The 22,668-nt window shown below is 39.4% G+C and overlaps 1 protein-coding gene across 1 annotated transcript in view; it reads left to right on the top strand.

Annotated features, from left to right (window-relative positions):
• Positions 1-22,668, top strand: part of ABCA13 (ATP binding cassette subfamily A member 13) — a 282,083-nt gene that overhangs the window by 99,815 nt on the left and 159,600 nt on the right. The window contains exons 28-34 of the mRNA XM_045007417.1: positions 2,283-2,396; positions 5,852-5,942; positions 10,365-10,541; positions 13,353-13,659; positions 14,510-14,624; positions 17,178-17,507; positions 20,339-20,408. Of these exons, the coding sequence (XP_044863352.1) occupies positions 2,283-2,396; positions 5,852-5,942; positions 10,365-10,541; positions 13,353-13,659; positions 14,510-14,624; positions 17,178-17,507; positions 20,339-20,408 (1,204 nt within the window). The remainder of the gene's footprint in view (positions 1-2,282; positions 2,397-5,851; positions 5,943-10,364; positions 10,542-13,352; positions 13,660-14,509; positions 14,625-17,177; positions 17,508-20,338; positions 20,409-22,668) is intronic.

Below are 22,668 nucleotides of genomic sequence, written 5' to 3'. Positions count from 1 at the left end.
TATTTCCTTATTATTTAATCAGGTTTGTTAGCTTGACCAAAATACTATACTTAAGGTACTTTGAAATACTAGTGATTTTCCCTAATGAGAAATTGTGCATAAACATTTGATTGATGTAGTGCAGATACAGGAATATTCTGAAAGTTGCGTTAATCAGCTGTATTATCCATTGCCAGTGTTTGCATGTTATATGTAAATATCTGTTTGGGTTTTTTTTAACAGAACCAATGGAAGTTTAATTGCCAAAACCAAACATGAACAAACACTTACATGTGGGTAAGGGTGGGGCAGGGAAAGGGGCATAATTTTATTGGCTTGGAATAAATCCTAATGTTCAATAGCCATCAGAGATGGTGGGGCGGTATATTTTACTAGAAAAAATGATGCTGCAGACCATGGTGTCTCACCCCTCCCCCACCCCTGCCAAAAAAAATGGCAGTGTAAATTTTAATCAGGTTTAAATTATCTTTCAGAAGTGTTATCTCTAATAATACTGATCCTTTTCATTTTGGCATTTGTTCAAGAATCAGCTTGCAACTCAGAAGGTCTCTCTCCACACATGCGCGCACGCACACAGACACACATAACCCTTTTCTAATAATCCCTTTGTATAATCTACCTTTATCATGATAATAATTATCCCTTGTAAGCATTAGGACTGAAATGGCCATAGAATGTAATACTTCAAATAATACTTATCTGTATTTCCAGAATGAGCTTAAAGCAGTAGCTTAGTGAAGAGCTTATCATAGTTCAATCAAATCTGGAGAAATAATTATTTTACAGATGTATGTATATTGATATAACATTAAGACTTTGATCAGTGGTGTACTCATATATTATAACTCATATCAATTTCCTGTATCTGTTTTGCTATTTGCAATCACATAATCATCAAATTCAGCTTTGCTCTCTCTGTCAGTATCAGGCTCTATGAATTGTTCATCTGTTATTCCCTAAAACACATTAATACCTCAGTTGTCACAAAAAAATCATTTCTTGAACCTATTATTTATACAACTTTCTAGGTGGTCAAAAAATTTTCATTAAGTAATTTTCTGAGGGAAAGTGCAATTTAGTGAAAATTAAAACATTTTGCACCAACATGTACATTTAGATGACATTTTGTCAGGAAAAAGTCCAAATGAATTGTTTAACTTTCTCATTTTGTTTCAATGCTGTAATGCTTCATTTCAATAATATTAGCATGCTTCATTTTGACTTAAATATTTAATTTAAATATTACATTTAATATTATACCAATTCAACATTACTGAAACAGGCTTTCTGAATAATTTTTCGGGGAATTTCAATGCTAAAATTCTTTCCTAGTTTGTGATTAATTTGCTCATCTTATCAGGTCCCTTCTTTGGTATCCCCAAGTGACATTGGTACATGAATTCAAACCCAGCTGCAGACACCCTGAGTGATAGTGGAACACACTGAACCTTTTTGTTGACTGGGTCATGTGCAAAGCTCAGCCCAGTCACTCCTAGATCTGACTAAATGGGAAAAGTTAATTGATTTGCTGATCCTTTTGTGAATAAAATCACTGAGATTGAGTCATTGTGATTATGAAGTCATGTTATTCATGACTCATTTGTATTTGGAGAAACCATCCATGTTTGTGAAAACTGAATGTTTATCAGTTTTTACCACCGACTTTCTAAAAATTCATACTAGAATGTGCATTATTCACTCTTCTGTCATTCAGAGCCCATGCTTGGGTGAGGGCAGAAGGAAAGGAATTGACTGCTCCCCCTTACAGTCAAATGAGAAGATCCCTAAGTCTGCTTTCTTCCTTACTGGACCTTGCTAGATCTCCCTGACTCAATCAGCACCAAAATTGTCCTCAGGGTTGTAGGAGCTGTATGTTGCATCCAGATATTCCACTTCTTCCTCCCAGATAGGTGGTGATGTGATTGAGAAAGAGGCTTTAATTTGAACCTCTTTTATTTTTTGACTGGCTCTCTCACTAAAGCATTTTGTGGTACCTTCTATGAAAGGCACTATATAAAAATAAATTGTGTATTATTACTCTTCATGTGGGAAACATGAACACAGCAGGAAGCCTTTTCTTTGATCTGTTAGTCTTTGAATAACAAAAAAAATCATTTTTGATTTCTTTTGAAGATAAAAGGAAACACAATGCATTTACTTCTGACAATTAAAGTTGACGTTCACAGGAGTTTCAGGAGATCTGAACCACCCTAGTTGCTCCTGTTTCCACAGGAATTACTGTGTGCAGTTTTCATTTCACTTGGCTTCATTTCTCCCTTTAGGCTAATCACACATTTGGTTTTGTGGACAACCTGAAGATTTATTCTGAGGCATGGCTGAGGATGTCTGGGGTTTTTGAGAGCAGTGAAAACTTCCTCATGGTCAATCAGCTCCAGGTTGGTGAATTGTGGATGACTTCCTACTTTCCAATACTAGCCACAGAGACAAATAATTGAAGAATTAAAGTAGCCTGTAAAGAAGTGGTAATTCTAGAAATACTAGATCACTATAGGAAATGGAATTCTGGATCAGCCTTTACAAAGGTCCTGGCTCTGAGGTGTAGGAATTACCAGAAATTCTGCAGAATAGTGGTGATGGTACAGTCAGCACAGACATGAGTTTTTCTTATGAGTGGCACTTGAAGACAGTATGTCTGCAACAGCAGGTCCTGCTGAATTTTAGATTATAGACCTACAATGGGGTGGTCCTGAAAATCTTTTCAATTTTAAAGCAACTAAAATATGTATTTACCTCGCTCTCTGCGGTATTACCGTGTGATATTGGAAATACAATGAATAGTACGATGGTGAACAGTCATTTATCTAAGTGGTTCTCAAACTTTAGCAACCCGAGGACCCCCATTTTGATTTAAAATTTTTCAGTCCCCTTCTCAACCCCAGGACCTGCCCCCACTCCACCCCTGCCTCTTCCCGACTCCTCCCCTGAGCACGTTCCATCCCCGCTCCTCCCCCTCTCTCCCAGTGCCTCCTGCTGGGAGGGAGGGGGAAGAGTTGATCAGCGAGACATGATTCTGCCCCCTCTCCCAAGTGCACCCTGTCCCCGCTTCTCCCCCTCCCTCCTAGTGCCTCCTGCATGCTAGGAAACAGCTGTTCTCTGGTGTGCTGGAGGTGCTGCGAGGGAGGGGGAGAAGTTGAGGGGGGAACGGGGAGGAGTTGATCAGCAGGGCCCGGGGACCCCCCAGGGGTCCATGGACCCCAGTTTGAGAAATGCTAATCTAAGACAATTGGCAATTTTTTAAATACTCTTTACAGCTTGAACTTGCTTAATTCTCATAATTGTCTCCCCCAGTGTAATCAGTTCTCACAGGGATAATGGAGGAAGTTTAAAATGCAACAATAGCAGTGACTGCATAAACGTGGCACCTGGTTAACAGTTCTTTCTGTGTGTTTCCAAGTCATAGCTTCTTTCTTTAGTCAAATGTCGTTTTGGCACTTTTTATTCTTCACCATCTGCAGAGCCATTCAGCTGTGGAAGAATAAACTGATGCTCATGCATCAACAATAGAATTGTTAATTAAGATTCAATTAAGGAATGTTATTTGTGATCCCTGAAAGGCCTTGTGGAGCTAATTGTTATGCCTTTTTCTTGGAAACCGAGCAAATGAGATGTAGAAATTGAGACAATGAACATGGAAACTGAAGATGGTATTTTCCAGATAATATTGTTTGTACAACTGCTAGTAATGCAATGCTCCAAAATGTTGTATTTTACAGAACAAGTGAAAGGAGAGGTCTCTGCCTTAGCTAATTTACATTAAATGTATAGCTGTGACTCAGTGAGTTGGAGTAACAAGGGGTGAGGAAGGGAAAAGATATACAACAATAAGGTTATATGGGTACTTATTTTAGGCATGTGCATACTTTCATGTATCTGCTAAGTGCAAGGGGCCAGAGAGTGATGCTCTTGTTCATGCTGAATAGTACTTTATTCCACGAGTAATCCCACTGAAATCAATGAGGTTACCCATGAAATAAGGCGCTATTGTACTCAATCAAGGGGATCAGAATTGGAGAGGAAGTCCGACCCAGTGGTTCGGGCACTAGCCTACTCTCTGCCAGAGACTGTTTGTATGACCTGGGGCAAGTCACTTAGCCTCTCTGTGCCTCAGGTCCCCATCTGTAAAATAGGGCAATGCTATTATCCCTATTTTACAAGAGGATTGGGAGGACAAATACACTAAAGATTTGTGAGGTGCTTAGATAAAACCATGATGGGGGACAGATTAGTACCATTAAATAGCCTGTAAGTAAAAATAATAACCTTTTAAGATACCGTCTCTCATCCTTCCCATTGTATTACCTTAGTACATTAGAAAATACTATACACTACCCTGTCTGATGATTCAGATCTCCACTGGTGTGGGTTGTCTGTTAGAAACCATTACTTTTACAAAGGTATCCAAGACTAAAAGTGAGGAAAATATACTAGCAGGATTCTGCCAGCCTGGTGACGCAATTATGGTTTATAGTGCACAATATACATTCTGTTTTGAGTGTGCAGAGTGGCTAGGTACTTTGCGATAAAGGAGAAATTATTCACTTGAGTCTCCACTAAATCATTTGAATACAAATAAGTATTCAGGAGGACATAGAAACAGGAATCTATCAAATTCTCCTGGTGTTTAGAATTCAGACTTTGATGCTGAAGTTTGGAATGTGAAATGTTTGTGCTAGAGACATTCACATAAATGATATCCTGTACTATACCACTGGGAACTTGCCATGTTTCTAAGTACAGAAAGGGAGATTGCATTGGACCCAGGAGATAGCACTTGAAACATCTTTCATCTAGCATTGGATGATTTTAATTAGTAAACCATTGTCTTAATGATTCTGCATTCTGTCAGTGCCAAATTCATAATATTATAAGAGCTGGTCTTTGACAACCCATTAAGGGCCAGAGCCTGTAAGGCGCTGACTGCCCTGAGCTACCATTGACCTTGGGTTTGTTTATAGGAGTGGATGTTTTAATCAGTGGTTCTTTGGTACCCAAAGCCTAATCTTAATTGCATCTCATTATGAAATGTATGTGCCATTTTAGAGCTACATTTACTTCCACTACATACAAATCTTGTGTTAGTTCACTAATACTATAAATTATTGACATCTAAAATGTTGAATCTTGAAGCTGAGTTTATAGAAAGCTTTCTACAGTGGACATCTTAAAAAAATATTTTATCTTTTTACTCTTAGTTAAGGTATGTGCAGAGGTTAGCGATATTCTCCACTTAACGAATCTACCTAACATCAGGTTATGAGTTTTGGGTCTTTGTCGTATGTTTGAAAAGGTGGTCACACCTTTGGCTTCATTGATTGAGAGCAATGGCTGAAAGATACCAAATGCCGGTTCATTTCCCAGTAACTCTCAATTCTGATTAGGGCAGCAGTTCCCCAGGGAGAGTTTGAAACAACATGAACAGATTTTTTTTTATTTTTTTTATCCCTTTACTGATCTTAAACAGCCAATTAAAAAAAGCCTATAATCTCAGTGCTGGTTTAATAATGGAAACAAAAGAAAACAAGATGATGAAGATGATGGAAATTTATGGTATGATATATCAATCTGTCATAGGCACTTACTTGGTTCCCATCCATGTAGTATCTAATTGCCTCAGAATCTTCAGTGTATTTCTCCTCGTACTTCCATGAGGCCTTTTACAGATGAGGAGCTCAGGCACAGATACTAAGTGACATACCCAAGGTCACACAGAGGAAATCTATGGCTGAGCAGGGAGATCAATGACTCTGTGTGTGTGTGTGTATATAAAAAAACCCCCAGCAACTCTGAATATCACAGATGCTATCTTGTAAATCATTTCTCCTTACTTTAGGAAGCTCTCCAAAACAGTTTTATAAAGAACTTCATTGAAAGTCGCTTGAATATTGATGTGGGGAATCTCATTGGAAAGCTGCAAGAGTATGGTAGGTATATCTACAGATGGACACACAAGATTTATTATCCCCACGATGTTGTGTTTGACTGAAATTTAGCAGTAATAACTCTTGGTTATGATTCACATTGGCCTTACTTAGATAAAACTAAAAGTACATTTTACAATTATCTCATATTAGTTTCAAACATCTTGTAAAGAAATGCTGTTCCTTTTGCTGCATCTTGCCTCATGTCCATACAAGTAAAATCCATCCATTTCACTAACAGATAAAGATTAATATCTTTAAAAGAGCAATTCCCTTATTTTATAAATAATTTGAATACAGTTCTTTCCCACCTTATGGGACTGATCCTTTCAAGAGCTGAACACCCAAAACTTTTGTTGTTCCAAATGAGAGTGGCAAGTAGTGCTGAGTGTAGAAAAAGGATTGTTTCACAAAAAAAATTGAGGGTCTGACATTTGTTTCTATTCCACATTGGAATGAAAATGAGATGTTTTGAAATATTTCATGTAAAAACATGAGACACACAAAATAGTCAATAGCCTGATGGCCAGAGCACTTATCTGGGATGTGGACAACCCAGGTTTAAGGGCCTGCTCTGCCTGATTTGGAGTCATTCTTTCACTTTTGCTTGTTGGGGCTGATCCATTTTGAATAAATAGGAAAATATCCATTGTGTCAAAGAGGAGGAGGCAGATTGTATAATCTGGCGGTTAGTGCACTCACCTTGCATGTAGGAGACCTAGGCTCAAATCTGACTGGCTTGGAGCAGGGACTTGATCCAGGTGAGGGCCTTAATGACTGGGCTATTCTGGTTAAGAACAGAAATTCCAATGTGTACCCAAGAAACTGTTTCAATGAATCGGCATTCTCTGACACCCAAAAGTTTCATTGAAAAATTCTCAACCCGCTCTACTTGCAAGTGCTTATTACCTCTTGGGATCAGGACCATCGTGTTTCTTGGGCATTTGATTCTGTAGCAGAAAGTGCAGAAAAAGTACCTGATTCTGCAAGGTTCCGTGTGCCTCCTCAGAGGCGCTAAATGCCTTCACCTTCAGTGAAGTCCAGTGAAAATTGACTCAGGACCTTACAAGACTGGCTCTAAGGTAAGTAACTAAGCAGAAAGTAAGTACCAGAAATAGCTGTGCAAAGTTTGCTGTCTTAGTATCACTAAGTTATTTGAAGGAAAATGCAGGCGAGGATATTTTATTTAATAAGTTCTGAAACTTCCCCAAGAATTTTACCTTTTTATATATTTAGATGTGTTAGTGCCATGTAAATTATGCAGCTTGTGAAATATTGCTTTTACTTACCGAAACATTTAATTATGCAGTATTCCAAGCACGTAGCAAGTCAGTTGATATTTCTCATGCTCAAATATTTAAATGATTAAGTTGTAAGAGAAATTTTTAAAAATTGATGTATTATTCAAAATAAGGTCTTCTAAAGATCACCTAGGGGAAAAATCTCTGGTGACATACATGTATGCTTAACCCTGTTAGTGCTAGGTTACTAGTATTAGGAATATTCTAGTCCCTAAGAGGCTACAAAACCAATAATACTATATATATATTTCTTCTGTGCCTTCCTGTTGGGTAAAACAGTAGATATTTGTATGGTATTCCCACTCCTGTTCCATTGCTTGTGTTCCTTCTAAATCCATTCCACTGATACTGGCTTGCCTTCTGATTCTTGGTACATCTGTTTCACTGTCTCGTCTTACAACTGCCTCTCTTCCTGATCTTTATTCATCCCTTCTTCACTAACAGCGCTGCCGTCCATCCAGATCAGTTTAGTGCATTTCTGCTTCTCTGCCTTCCCATTGCAATGCCTGCTGTACCATCACTCAGGTGCACTGAGTCCCAATCTTATGTTAATGAGTTAATGACTCTTACCAAGTCAACTCACCACCTAATGTTTTTAAGGATTAAACACTCAAATGTTTGTTTTTTTTAAAGCTTTTAAGAAGCTGGAAGCTCACATTGGACCTCCCAGTACCTATTTTTCACTCCTCAAATGTGAATAATTATTCACTGGGAGATCAGCTAGTTTTGTGGGTGTGTTAGACTTTCCTCACAAGTTTCTAAGACCATAAGAACATAAGAGAGGCTGTACCGGGTCAGACCAAAGGTCCATCTAGCCCAGTATCTGTCTACCGAGAGTGGCCAATACCAGGTGCCCCAGAGGGAGTGAACCTAACAGGCAATGATCAAGTGATCTCTCTCCTGCCACCCATCTCCATCCTCTGATAAATCTGTTAAATCCAATTGCAGTAAGAATTGTTTTGAGTTAAAATTGCCCCATGCTCTAAACCCATTGTTGTGATTATTCTCTCCAATCTGATTAGCACAATCCACAAAAATTATATGCAGATCTGAACTCCTCCAAAGGTTGAGGATGTTCACACTCCTGGTTTTGATGGAAGCTCATTTTTAGAGCGAGGCCAACTGTGAAGTTCCAGATCCAAACATCACTAATGCTCGGAGGGCCTCCAAAACCGGGATTTCTGCAGCCCAGCGTCTCCCACAATACTATTACAACTGGGCCGATCCCATCCACTCTGCAGTTTCTGGAGGTGGTTCCCAGCTGCATCTCAGTGTGTGCTGGCCACACCTCTTTCTCCTGCATGCTGCTAGATCTTCTGCTTCCATGGCAGCAGTCAAGTGATAGTTCATTTGCTCCCACCTTTTCTTTTTGCCTTTATGATTTTCTAACCATTTTGGGGCAGTAACAAGCTTTTTCTTTGTTCCAAGCCTCTTTCCTGTTACAGGGCTTGGTCAGTGTTGTGGTTACAGCCACCCAGCACCTCTCCTGCAGTAGCTCCCTGCTGAGCTCCTCTGTCCCCTTTCAGGCGTGGCAGAGCAGCTGAGCACACACTGGGCAAAGTCCAACAGGTGCTCTATAGGTGAGGGAGTTTTCACAGGCTTGACAGAGGGCAAATTATGCCCAGCCTGCCCCCAGTTACCTGACCCTAGCTGGGATAGGCATGTTGGGGCCCCTAGCTCCACAAATAGCCATGACTCCACCGAAGAAAACCCAAGTAGGAGACCCAGAACAGAAAAGGGGCAGGCTCTGAGGAGGAGGAAGGCTTCATCCAGATGACCCAGGCAGTAAGTCCTGGAGTGACCCAGGACCACAGATTAGACCTCAGCAGGGCTGTCACACCCTCCCCCCCAATCTTGAAATGGGTCTCGTGCATCTTGGGAAGAGTAGCAGCGCTCATGTCCAGCGCCTGTACTTCCCAATTTGAATCAGGGAGTGCTGATAATGAGACCCCATTTCCTGCTCTGGAGGAGAGGGACCCCGAAGGGGAAGACTTAGATGGAGAAGTTTCTAGAGAGCGCTAGACTCTGCACAAGGCAAGTCGCAGAAGATTACACTCTGGCCACAGCTGGGTAGTAATGCCTGCCAAGCATGCTGAAAGGCCAAAAAAGCCCCAGAAGAATTAAACGGAGAAGAAAAAGTCCAAAAAGTCCAAAAGGTACTCATCTTCTGACTCAGACTCCTCTTCCTCTATGGAGGAAGAGATTGCTCAGGCTCCAAATCTGAGCAGGACTTGGGATAAATGGAACAAATGTTTTTTTTCCATCCTGAGAAGTTTGAGGCAATGCAATTCTCAGCCCGGTCTATGACTTCCAACTCAACAGCCAGGAAGCATATGTGATTTTGCCCCTGGAAGGTAGATGCTCCCTCCAAACAAGTCCTGTGCTCCTCTTTGTTTACAGGATCTCTCCTCTTTGGAGAAAAGTTAGATAAGATAGTGGCAGAAAATGCTGCAGAATCAAAGCAGGCTTTCCTCTCTCTGCTGAGTAGTCTAAGAAGGGAGTACAAGTAAGCTTTCAGGCAGACACATCCCTTTCACCCATCCTCCTCACAGAAGTACCAGATGAAGAATACCCAGTTGCACCAAGGACAGGATTTGGAACTGGGCTCAAGTAGAAATTGGAGGACAGGCCTTGTGTGGGCAGCCCCTGCCTTATGCCTTTTATAAAGTCCTGTATGGATTTCAGATCTGACCTTCTCCCGAGATGGAGAGCCAGAACAGTTTCCCAGGAGTAGAGTCACTCTCCTGTATATCTGCTCTCCCAAGAGCAAGGGAATGGAATTGGTACCAGTAGGGGTGAATCTGGCCCATAAAATTAACTGTTATTTTATCTCATAGTCAAGGAAATCTTTCCAAAATTGTGATATCCATAGCATTCTCACTGCACTGGAATGGAATGCAAAGTTAGGGGAGGGGACTTTATGCATCTATGGGATTTAAGTGCATAGTCCTACAACGTTGTACTTGTGCTCCTCAATTTCCTAGGCACTTCTGAAAATCTCCCCTTTTAAATGATATTTTAGAAATAATTTTATGTTTCTACAATACATTTACAAGAAAGCATGGCTCTGACTTCTATATTCTGCCTTGAAACCAATAGTTCCCAATGTGTTTACTCTTCTCAGAGCCTATGATGGAGAAAATGCTCCATAACTCAGTGACTGAGCAGATTACCCTATTGGCACAGCTCATGGTAAATATCTCCTCCTGTGTGTTACTGGATCGCTTCCAGCATCTTGAATCTGTGGAGAAATTGGAGGCGAAGGCACAAGAGCTCATGCAACAAAATAATTTCTTGGCAAGTAAGTATCTCATTTAAAATACGTACTGACAAGAAACCCCTGACTTCATAAAACGATCATTCCCATATTTCCCTGTTACAAGGGTGCTTCAGCGACATGGCAGCCAGGAAGACAGGGCTTAATAAACACATAGAAAACACATATGGTACAAACACAATAAAATAATTTTTAAAAAGCACATTTGCCTGATAAAAATATACCCGTGATTCTTGAACACTGTAATGGAAGCAATAAAAACTAGTGATATTACTATTATAACTGAGGAATCACTACTAAACAAATCCCTGGAGTCAGTCATACCTAATAAATATGATACCAGGAACAACAGATAGTAATATAATATACAGCGAGAGTGGAATGAGGCCATAGAAGGAAAAGGCTTGAAAACAAAATATAAAAATGAGGTTACTTTGTTGCTTTTTTAAGACAGCATCGCCTAGTTTTTCTTCCTCTGATTTTTAAATTTCATATCCTTTGGGGTTGCAGAAGAGAGTTAAGAAAATTAATCTTTGTAGGAAGCTTGTTTGCCTAGGAAAGTAACTTTCAAATCAGCTCATTTACTCAGACTAAGTTAATTCTTGAACAAGTTCTATTGTTTCTTCTGCTCATGTCTCTGTCCCACCTCCTTAAAATGCCTCCTCCACTGTTGGAAATCTGCTTGTTGTGCTGATAAGGCCGGAAGAGGAAGCAGGAGAGCAGTCATTCACCATTGTAGAAATTTCTTTTCCCTGCCTGAAGTGTTCCCTCCCGGTAGGTAGCACTCACTAAAGAGGAGAGTGAAATCCTACCCCCATTGAAGTCAATAGGTGCTTTGCCAGTGACTTCAGTGAGGCTAGGTTTTTATCCATTTAAAAAAAAAATTTCTGCATTTGACTAAGTTCCGCACTGAAGGCCCCAGGGCTCATGGGAGTTGTAAGAGAAGTTATGGTAAAGCAGAGATGGGGGTGAGACCAATTAAAATCTAGACATGAGACTAGTACTCAGAAGATCTGGGTCTATTCCCAGTTCTGCCACAGATAAGCTGTGTGATCTAGCTCATGTTACGTAATCTATCAAAAGCAGGTCCTCTTTCCCTCCAAGCATGGCAGTCAGGCGACCTTTGGCAGCGTTTCTGCGGGTAGTCTGCCGGTCCCATGCCTTCGGCATACCCGCTGCCGAAGCCACGGGACCAGTGGACCTCCCGCAGGCATGCCACGGTGATCGCCACGCCACCCCCGTGGCTTGCTGCCCCACAGGTGTGGTGGGGTAGGGCTGGCTGAGCAGCTCCTTAATCCCTTGTTGCCCAGTGTGTGGTTTGTAGATCCCATCACACCTTTTAAAAGAAGACAAGGGCAACTTTTTTCTCTTAATCAAGAAGGAAAATATCGCAGAGTAATAAAGATAGGAGGAGCCTCGTCTATTGGTACTTTGTCTGACTTCATCTTTCCAGCTTCAGAAAGAGGGTTGACCCATATCCCTGTTACACTGTTAGAGGGTAATCTAAAATATTAATTGTGGCAAACATCATTATGGCAAAGCAAGTTATTCCATATGCTCTTTGCCTGAAATTCAGGATTGAGGAATTTTAAAATCAACCTCTGAAGAATACTCCCCAGTCCATGAAGTATTATTCCAAAGTTTTGTCTAAACTATAGTGGCACAGCAACGGTGATGCTGCTATAGTGCCGTAGTGTAGATGCTTCCTACATCAATGGAAGGGGTACCTCGGAGAGGCTGCAGGTAGGTTGACTGCAGCCCACTTTCATTGATCTTGCTGCATCTATACCGGGGGCTAAGTTGACCTAGCTACATTGTTCAGGGTGCAAAATTTTTCATAACCCCGAGTGACATAGCTGAGTCGACCTAATGTTTAAATGTAGACCAGGCCTCAGATGGCCAAATTCATTGCATGTTTTGCCTAATTAAGGACTTTAGAGTTTGGCCCGGGAATGGGAACATTTTAATTAAAAATAAAGCAAGTCTGGAGAACAAGTTCTAGAGGACAAAGTACAAGGAAGTTTTTCTTAAGATTTTTCTCAGGCCCGCAGAAAAAAGGGTAATTTTAGATCTTAGAAGGCTGAGTACTGAGAAAAAAATATCAAGCTCTTTGACTATGTTAACATTAACAGTCAAAAGTGCCATTTGGTAGTTAAAAAAATGCATTGGGTGATGACTATAGACTTGAAGGATTTCATGTTTCCATGCTGGAATCCCACCAGCATGAATCTCAGGTTTACAGTACAAGGAAGTAATATACCAATACCACATTCTTTACAAGAAGACAATGTGGCCTTTTTGAAGATGGATGAGTGACTATTCATTGGCAGCATCCTAGCGCAAACATAAAACACAGGACATAAAAAAGACAGGAATATAAAATCTGTAGCATTTCCAATTACAGTTGGACACAATTTTCTGGATGAAAGTTTTTTTGGCTAAAAAACCAAATTCTTGTTGGCTGAAACATTTTGTAAATGTGTCAGTTTTCATGTCATGGTTTAAAAAAAAATTTAAATTGAAATTATTTTGATATTTTCATAATGAAACATTTTGATTTTTTGATTCAAAACATCTTTTTTAGAAACATACTAGAAATATATATATATATATATATATAAGTTTTAACACAATATTTTGTTGGACCGGAAATAATTTTTTTTTTTTTACTTTTTGGTTTGCCAAAATTTTTTGTTTTGGGTAAAAACAAACAAACAAAAAAACCACACAGTTTTGATTTTTTTTTCAATGTATAGTGTTAAAAATCAGTTATTCACAGCTTTATTTCTAATCCATGAAACACCGTCTTGATTTTGTTTTCCATTCTTTGATCAGGTATTATATTCAACACCTCAAGTAACAGGAGACGCAGAGAAGATTCTGCTAGCCACCTCCCACAACACATTTCATATACAATTAGAACTAGTGTTCTGTACAGCATGAGAACAGATCTGCTAAATAACCCAATGTGGAAATCCCATCCCCAAAACCTGCCAGGTGACGGGTTCAAATACAATCACATCTTTGTTCCACTTCAAGACATGATTGAAAGAGCCATCATTGCGGTACACGCTGGAGCAGATGCCTCTGAGCCAGAAATACAAGCGCAAGCTATGCCATATCCATGCCACACCAGTGACCTGTAAGTAAACATCCTGCTTTTGAACCTAGTGCAGCACTCTCAATAGTGTGGTTGTGATCTGGCTGAGCTGTACAAAGGGGTTGGAAAGCTCCCAGATCCCCCTAACTGGTGATTGCCCATTATGGCATAGAACCTGTGTGGTTGGCTCCTATGCATCTCATTCTGCCATTCTTGGCAGAAGGAATAGGGGGAGAAGAGGATATGGTAAAAGCTCACTGAGCAATTCCTATATGGCAGACAGCCCCCTTTGGGAGCTCTTAACAGCACGTGTACTTTAGAGCATCCCAAAGGATGTTCCAGATTACACTGGGGCTCGAGCTAGCTTAGAACTAGCTCAATGATCAGGCAGCAGAAACCAGCTCCTGTGCGATTTCTCCCCTCTGGATCACAGAGGCCGAGAATCTATCCATTGGTTTGCAGTGGGGATTTAGTGGTTAGTTTATACAAGCAAAAGATTAAAGTAGATAACTGAAATGCAAGCCACAAACACTGGAGCAAAATTTGCCTTGTAAATATAACAGGCACTCCAAATATCTTTATTTGCGATTAGCACCTTGCAAAACATTAAAATAATTTGGGAATTTTATTCTTCTTCACTACAAATAGAGTGTCACTGTCTTGGAGATACACTTTACAGGTTCCACTGATCCTATATTTTACCATTAAATTATAGTGCGTATGTTTAACTAGTACTATAGCAGCAAAGAAAGTATTGTTACTAGACTTGAGTAAAATCACATCCGCAATAATTGTTTTAGATATTGTAATATTTTCTGAGTATTAAAATATTAACTTTCTACTTCTACATCTTTCTCCTTTGAGTCTTACACATATATTTTTGCTTGAACAGGTTCTTGAACAATATTGGTTTCTTTTTTCCACTCATAATGATGTTAGCATGGATGGTATCTGTTGCTGGCATGGTCCGAAAACTGGTTTATGAGAGGGAAATTCGTCTTGAAGAGGTAATAGTTAGCTGAGCCTTTGACTGTAAAACTGGTTTAGAGGGGTATACCAAAAATGCACATTAAACTTTAGGAGAGATGGTTTTGTGGATAATAATGCATCTACTTTGTCTTTCACTCTCTCCTGGGCTCTTAATCTGAGTTCCAGCTGCCAAATCAGATTCACAGGGATATTGCTTGCAGTCCCATTGGTCTGCAGAAATTTATCTCTGTTGAAATAAAGGAGAGCAGTGAATGATAGAATTATGAAATTTAAAGCTGAGCACCTTTCTTTGAAACAAGTCTTGCAGATAGAGATCCCAATCTTCCATGGTGCTGAATGCCTTCAATTTCTGTTATATTTATCCATCCTCAAAGAACAACCACATACTTTCATTCAGAATGACCTTTTATTTTAGTATCAGAGGGGTAGCCGTGTTAGTCTGGTTCTGTAGAAGCAGCAAAGAATCCTGTGGCACCTTATAGACTAACAGACGTATGCTGCAAAACGTCTGTTAGTCTATAAGGTGCCACAGGATTCTTTGCTGCTTTTATTTTAGATTAGGAGAACAACAAAGCAAGAAAAATAGGGTCTCCTTGAGGTACCCTGAACTTAAAAGTGGCTGGGGAGTAAAAGTGGCTGGGGATTTTAGTCTTTAGGTATTTAAAGTACGCAGAGAAAACAAAGGCATAACGGTTACATAGATGAATAATCACAGCTAAAATTGAAGTCAAGGAGACAAGTTTCTGGCACTCAGGGGGTGCTCAGCACTTTGCAGGATTGAGACCTTAAAGCCACATATTTTAGGTATGGATATAACAACACTTAACTCATAAGAATTCAAGTGCTATTCTAGGTTCTGCTGAAGACTTCCTGTTCGACCTTGAGCAAAACATTTAACATCTCTAGACCAGGGGTCGGCAACCTTTTGGCAGTGGTGTGCCAAGTCTTCATGTATACACTCTAATTTAAGGCTTCGCATGCCGGTAATACATTTGAATGTTTTTTAGAAGGTCTCTCTATAAGTCTATAATATATAACCAAACTACTGTTATATGTAAAGTAAACAAGGTTTTCAAAATGTTTCAGAAGCTTTATTTAAAATTAAATTAAAATGCAGATCTTATTAGTTTAGTGTGATCCAGCAGTGGGTGCTAAGTGGGGCTGTGGCGGGTGGACCCCAGCTGGCAAGGGGCCAGCAGCAGGAACCCCAAGGCGGCAGCGGCGGGCTGAGCAGCTCAGCCCGCCGCCGCTCTGGGGTTTCCACCACCACCGCTGCTCTAGGGTTTCCACCATGGGTTCCTGCCAGCTGGGGTCTCAGCCCACTGCCAGCCTGGGGTTCCATACCCCAGGCCAGCAGCTGGCACCGAGTGGGACCAGCGGCGGGACTGCGGCTAGCAGGAGCCGGCAGTGGAAACCCCAGAGCTTAGCCCGCCACTGCTCTGGGGTTTCGGCTGCTGACTCCTTGCCAGCTGGGGTCTCAGCCCGCTGCCAGCCTGGGGTTCCTTCCCCCAGGCCAGCAGCGGGTGCTGAGTGGGACCATCAGCGGGACCCCGGCTGGTAAGGGGCCAGCAGCGGGAACCCCAAAGCGGCAATGGGCTGAGCGGCTCAGCCCACCCCGCGTGCCATCAAAAATTGGCTCGCGTGCCACCTTTGGCACGCGTGCCACCGGTTGCCGATCCCTGCTCTGGACTTCGGTTTTCCAGTGTGTAAAATAGGGCTTATCTACTTTGCAGAGGTGTTTTAAGTAATAACTCACCAATGTTTTCAAGGTGACTTTTGGAAAAAACACTAGAGAAATAGTGTATTATAATCCTAAAAAAGTGTTTTGTTTTGTTTTTTAGAATGGTAGGCTCAGATACATATGACAATTATTTCTGGCCATATGAGCAATGTTAAATCTGAGAGTTTCATGAATGTATGCAAAAGATGTAAATGGTGAAAATTTGTCCTTTTTCCTATCACCTTTGCAAAATTTTGCAATAGGCAAAATTGTAAATTTCCCCAAATTCACTTCTGGATTGGAAATAACTATTCAGAAATTGCCTTTAAATTCAGCAAGAAAACAGCAAAAATAAAGGAAAGGAAGTGTTTCATATTTTTATGAAATTCTAATTTTTTTTTCGCATAGCACTTTTAGTCTTAGTCTCTGATAATCATTAATAATCTTGCATTATTTTATGGTTTTATATTACTACTGTTATTTTATAGTAGTGACATAGATGTGTACGGCACTTGAAAGAATAGAGGTGGATTCTCTACCCAAGAGAGGTTACAATCTAAGTGTCTGATCCTGCAAACACTTGCTCATGAATGTGCACAGTCCCTTTAGAGTCAATAGGGTTACTCATATGCATTATGCTCAAAAGCAAGTGTCTACAGAATTGGACTTTAAATTAAGATGAGAGCAACAGAAGGAGTTAACAGCACATGAAGAGAGAATGAGAAAAGTGTAACACAGGGGTAAGGATAATAGGATTACGTGGTCACTTGGGAGGCTAGTGCATATCTCTTGATGGTTAATTTTTTTTTAAAGTTGTGACTAATTATAAAATGTCTCTCTGCTCTTGTAGTATATGAAGACAATGGGTGTGAATCCTGCCATTCACTTCCTGGCCTGGTTTCTGGAGAATGTCATTGTGCTCACTATAAGCAGCTGTGCTCTGGTCATCATTTTAAAAGTTAGCGGCATCTTTGTGTACAGCGATGGCTTCCTAGTCTTCCTCTTCCTCCTCGATTTTGGAGTTGCGGTTGTTATGCTAAGCTACCTGTTGGGTGCATTTTTTAGCAGTGCCAATACAGCCGCTCTCTGTGCCAGCCTTATATATGTGATCAGCTTTTTACCTTACATAGTTTTGTTGGTCCTGGAGAACCAACTTAGTTTTGCCCTCCAGATCATTACAGTAAGTATTTCTTTTTAAAAACTGTTTATTGATTCATTTCCATAAGTATGTGACCTTTAGCAAATCCCCTCATTATCCTGTCCAGAGGTTCCTACTTTGCTCTTACATCTCACTGAAGTTTCATGGCTTTCCTAGATAGAAAACCAGTCAAGAAATACAGCTTTGAACACAACAGAGTGGAATCTAAAATCAGTGTTCAAAGAAATTGACAGAACCCTATGGAAAGCATAAGGCTCCATATTTCCAATGCAGCATGCATGATAGAAAAAGATACATTCTTACAGACTTCTTTTTACAAAAAAAGACTAGTTTGGAAAATTTATGTTCTCTCAAATAGTGGATGACATCCCATCATAGGATTAGTGGCTATCCTGGGCAGAAAAATGAGTGTAAAACTTACCAGTGAAGTGTAGAAATCGTTCCTTTGTTTAAAATACAACTACAGGACAAACAGATCTGTAAGAATGCATACTGCACATCCTGCTCTTTGAAGAGAGTACTATGTATGGGGAGAGGAATGAGATTTCCTTTAAAATTCTACTATTGAAAATCAAGTTTCATCATTTGTTTTATGTTCACTAGTCTACAATATAAAATATGATTCAAACAGATCTTCATGAACTACTTTACCACATTATCTGTTTAGAGTTCCTAGGTGATATTTTCCTATCCTCTGCTTTGTGTTTTGCTGTGCTCTGCAAAGCATCCTCCTTTTGTCACGATGAATCTCTGATAAGGTCTGATCTAAGCAATGTTTGTTCTCCTGTAACTGTATTCTCAGAATAAGTATTCCTTATTCTGGACGTACTGTCAAGTCAGGATCACAGCTATGTTAGCTCACCTGACCTCCTTCCAATTCTAATATCTTCTTTCAAGGAAAACAAAAAAGTGAGCAAACAAACCTTACTACTACTGCTATGTTTTAAGATTCCTCTTTTTTATTTGATGTACCTAATCCTCTCCACAGAGGAAAAAAAAATAGAACACTACTATACAATGAACACCAGTTGTAATTTAATATTAAATTCAACAGTACTGTAGTTCAAAAGTGTTCATTGATGAGCACACAAAATGAAGGGAATCTGTGCTATGTCTGAGTAAACAGTGCAGGAGTGCGTCCAAGTATGTTGTTCTCCAACTGAGGCCCAATGGAGACAAGAAGTTCCTTAACTTCCATTAAGAATAACATGAATGTATGTCTGTAAATTTCTTGAACATTAATGCAAGAAGCAAAAACAGCTTATGCAAGCATTGCACTTCCATAAATATGTTTAGGACTTTGTCTCAAGACAACACTTTTTTAAGCTTTTTAGAATTTTACAGTATTTTTAACATTTTTAATATCAGTAAAAAAAACCAAACAGTTTTACCTACCATTAAGCTCTTGTTCATTCCATACCTGCAAAATTAAATGTTTCATTCTGTGTATATAATAATCTAAGTAACACTGTAAATAGGGCAAAACAAACCAGAAATGTGATAGATCAATGTTTAGGGTTGAATAGTACGTTATACTCTGATATTTGCTACGCATAGATCTGCCAGCTGCACACATTCAACCTTTATGCTATTGAATAAATATTTACCCATTCAGATTCTGATTGATGACTTGTAAGTCTCCTGTTGACTAGAATGGGAACTGGATCAGGCCCTTGGTCACACAGCAGGTATCCATCATTCCAGACCATGTTTTTCATGGGGTAGGCTGAGAGCGCTACCTCTGTTGTTTCAATGTTTCCCTTGTCCTCCCCACCATATACTTGTATTATCCAGCTGTCTTTTCATCGTATGCAAATGCCCTAAGCTCTGAGGGGTAGGGGCTGGTTTTTTAAATGTGCCTGATGCAATGGATCCTGCTCAGGGCCTCCAGGCACAACTATAATACATGTGTATATTTAAATACACTGCCTACATTGTGTGTTCTCTTCCTGCCAAGCCTTATCCATGTGCTTATTTTAAGCCAATAGAATTATTCACAGTGCATAAAGATAAGCATGTATATAAGCCTTTGCCTGATCAGGGGCCTACATCTGTAGTGGTGTGTGTGTGTGTTTGAGAGAGGCAGGCTATACTTGTTTTCCAGGCCCCTGGCAGAATTTTGCCTTTCTGTTTTAAACACTGTGAAACATACTGGATTGACTTACTTTAGAATACAAGTCATTTCCAAGAGCAGACTTTGAAACTACAGAACTTTTTTCCTACAACAATGCATATATTTTATCAGTATTTAGTAATGAGTTAGTTCCCTCTGATGCTGGTTAGTGATTTTTCAATTTACCATAATTCTTCCATCCTTGTTACATTACATCCCTGAAGTTAGTCATTTTCCATTTTGTACTTTTCTGATGCAGTATGGCCCAATTTATATTGCTCCACTGGAAATAAAATGTTATTTCCTTGCAATAGAATAGCTGCCCAGTGTACAGTATATAATGTGTGTTCCATCAGCCTGCCTCTTGTGAATGACCCTAGAATTCACTTACTACAGAAAATAAATTGCATTAGCCACTTTTCCAATGTTATGCATTATATATTTGCAATATATGGAGGATTTATGATGCTTCATAAATTGTGGTAAAGTTAAATAATGCCTTCAAATATTAATAACCTGATACATAATGATCTTTAATTTGGAGAGCACATTTCTGCAAAATGCAGGTAAACATTGTTCAGGTTCAAAAAAGGTAAGTGAAAGACTGGATTGTTAGCCTTTCTAGAACTGAAAGGTCCATTGCTTCTCCATTTGCACTGAACAGCGTAATAGTTATTTACATCACACAATATGTTAATGGAGATTTATTTATTTTCGTCTCCTGTTTCTATTGTTGCAGTGCTTATTGTCTACAGCTGCCTTTGGGCAAGGAGTATTTTTCATTACATTCTTTGAAAACCAAGAAATAGGTAAGATCGCTAGTTAGCAAAACTTTTTTATAACAATCATGGTTTATAAAGAACTAAACTTGGAAACTTATTTCACTTGCTTTGTTCTGAAAGTGAAACTTTGTAGAATCTCTGATCCTCAGCAAGCAGTAGAACTCAGGACTGGGGGGAGGATGTAGATGTAGCTTTAAACCACCTTTGTGCTCCATCTTTCCCAGACCAGATTGATGATGTTGGTCTCCTGCAGTAAATTAGAGAAGCCTTAAGGCTGCTCTAAATTATGGCAGCTGCCAGTGCCCCCTAGGGGCTAATAATGCCTGGCGCAAGGAAGCCCCGGCACACCCCCAACATTGCTGATATTTTGTAGTGTATGTGACATGCATAAAGGATTGAATCAACTCTCAGAAGCTGCTAGATGACAATGTGCTGCTCTTAGGGTATTGTAAGCCAGTGAGAATGTCTGAAGATGCATGTCCAGATCTGCTGCTAGATCAAATTCAATGGAGCTATGCTTATTTACCCTAGCTGAAGAGCTATCCTGTTGTGTTTCACTGGTTTAGTGTGTTGTCTCTCAGTATCCTGCTGGTGGAGTTGTCGGTGCGGAATGCTATGAAGCATAGAGGAGATTCCATGTTGATGTTTCAGTTTAATTTACCTCTTAATAAAAAGCAGTTGCTTTTCTGATTTACCTCTGGACACTTGATAAATTTCTCCTAACATGACACTTTCAGAAATTGTTTTCCTTTATTTTTCATAAAGATTAGATTTAAGAAAATTTTACACCATTTTTCTTCTATAATTCAGATATGTTCAAATTTTTGGAAAATAAGAATATATTTATATTATCAAAAACTTTTTATTGAAGAATTTTATAGATGAATATACTGCCAAAGATATAGTTTTCAAAATTGTATTTGTTTCTACTTGCTAACAGTAGTGCCCACATTTCAGCCTAAAATAAATTATTGGATTTATACAGTACTGAAGAATACAGGTGCAAAATATAATTGTCAGTAAGATTACTGTGTGCCAGATCCAAAGCTCATTGAAGTCCGTGTTAATGCTACCAGTGATTTCAGTGGGTGCAAAATCAAGCAGTATGCATCTGATTACATAGTACCATGCACTTTACAGAATATACATTACTCCTAATAATCTGTAATAGTTTGTGGAACAGCAGGTCATTTTAACCACTTTGGGCTCTTTTGCCTTATAAGACATTCTGGGGTCAGGTATTATTTATTGTTTTCATATATTGAAAAAAAGATATGGATGAGATTTTCAAACATTAATGGGAATTGAATGTACAAATCCTCGAAACAGTTTGGAAAATCTCAGCTCGTGTGTGTGTGTAATACCCTCATGATTGTCCTGAGGAGGGATTTTTGAACCAGGTAACTGATCCAAGATGGAATCTTTTCTTCATTTGGTGTTATTAACACTAAGATGGTCTTGCTGTCAGAATGGAAGTCATCTCAAGCACTAGCTGCTGATAGAGGGTTTTCTACTTATGTGGAAGCTGATAAGTATCAGAAGAGACAGTTATTGCAAACTAGAGCTGGTGGAAAATTTGCTATCAGAATTTTTTGCACAAAAATATGCTTTTGTGGAAAAAGTTATTTTTGGTTGAAATTTTTAAATAAGGAATGTCTCCCCCCCCATCCCCCCAGGAAAAATAGTTTCCAGTAGAGCAGGTCAAGAACATATCTGGCTATGTGGTTACCTTTATAAGATATTATGTAGAAAAGAGCAGTAATCTAGTTTTCTGAATAACTTTTCAATTCAGAAATAACGGTAGCGATATTACATTTGAATTCTAACTACTGCTAGTGTTTTCCTTCCTTTCTTCATACACTTGCTGGAATATGAGTTTCAGTAATTTTTCAAATGATTAGTGTCTGGAGCCCCAATTCTTGGCTGTCACCATCAGGCACTACTATAAAACATATAGTATATAATAGATTGCATTTAGTCACGATTTGCAGGTTTCAACTAAATAAATCTGCTGCAGATCTCTTAAACCATTTGTTTACATGTATCAGCAATCTGTCTGAATGTCTGATGTATTGAACAACTGAAAAGGAGCTTCTCTCATATTTTATTCAGCATTTTGCCTAGTGATCTTATTTTTTTCCCTTTTACTAAAATAAAAGGTCAGCTAAAATAAAATAATAAACTTCTTAAAAACACAGTTCCACTATGAGTTCTTTCATATTTGCTAAGCAGTAATATTACCTGCTGTTGCCCATGCGGACGGAGCAGCCTAACATTTAGTTTCTAT

This window comes from Mauremys mutica, chromosome 2 (genome assembly GCF_020497125.1).
Source record: "Mauremys mutica isolate MM-2020 ecotype Southern chromosome 2, ASM2049712v1, whole genome shotgun sequence".
NCBI classification, from domain to species: domain Eukaryota; kingdom Metazoa; phylum Chordata; order Testudines; family Geoemydidae; genus Mauremys; species Mauremys mutica.
The sequence above is the reverse complement of the archived record's forward strand: the minus strand, read 5'-3'. Positions and strand labels throughout refer to the sequence as shown.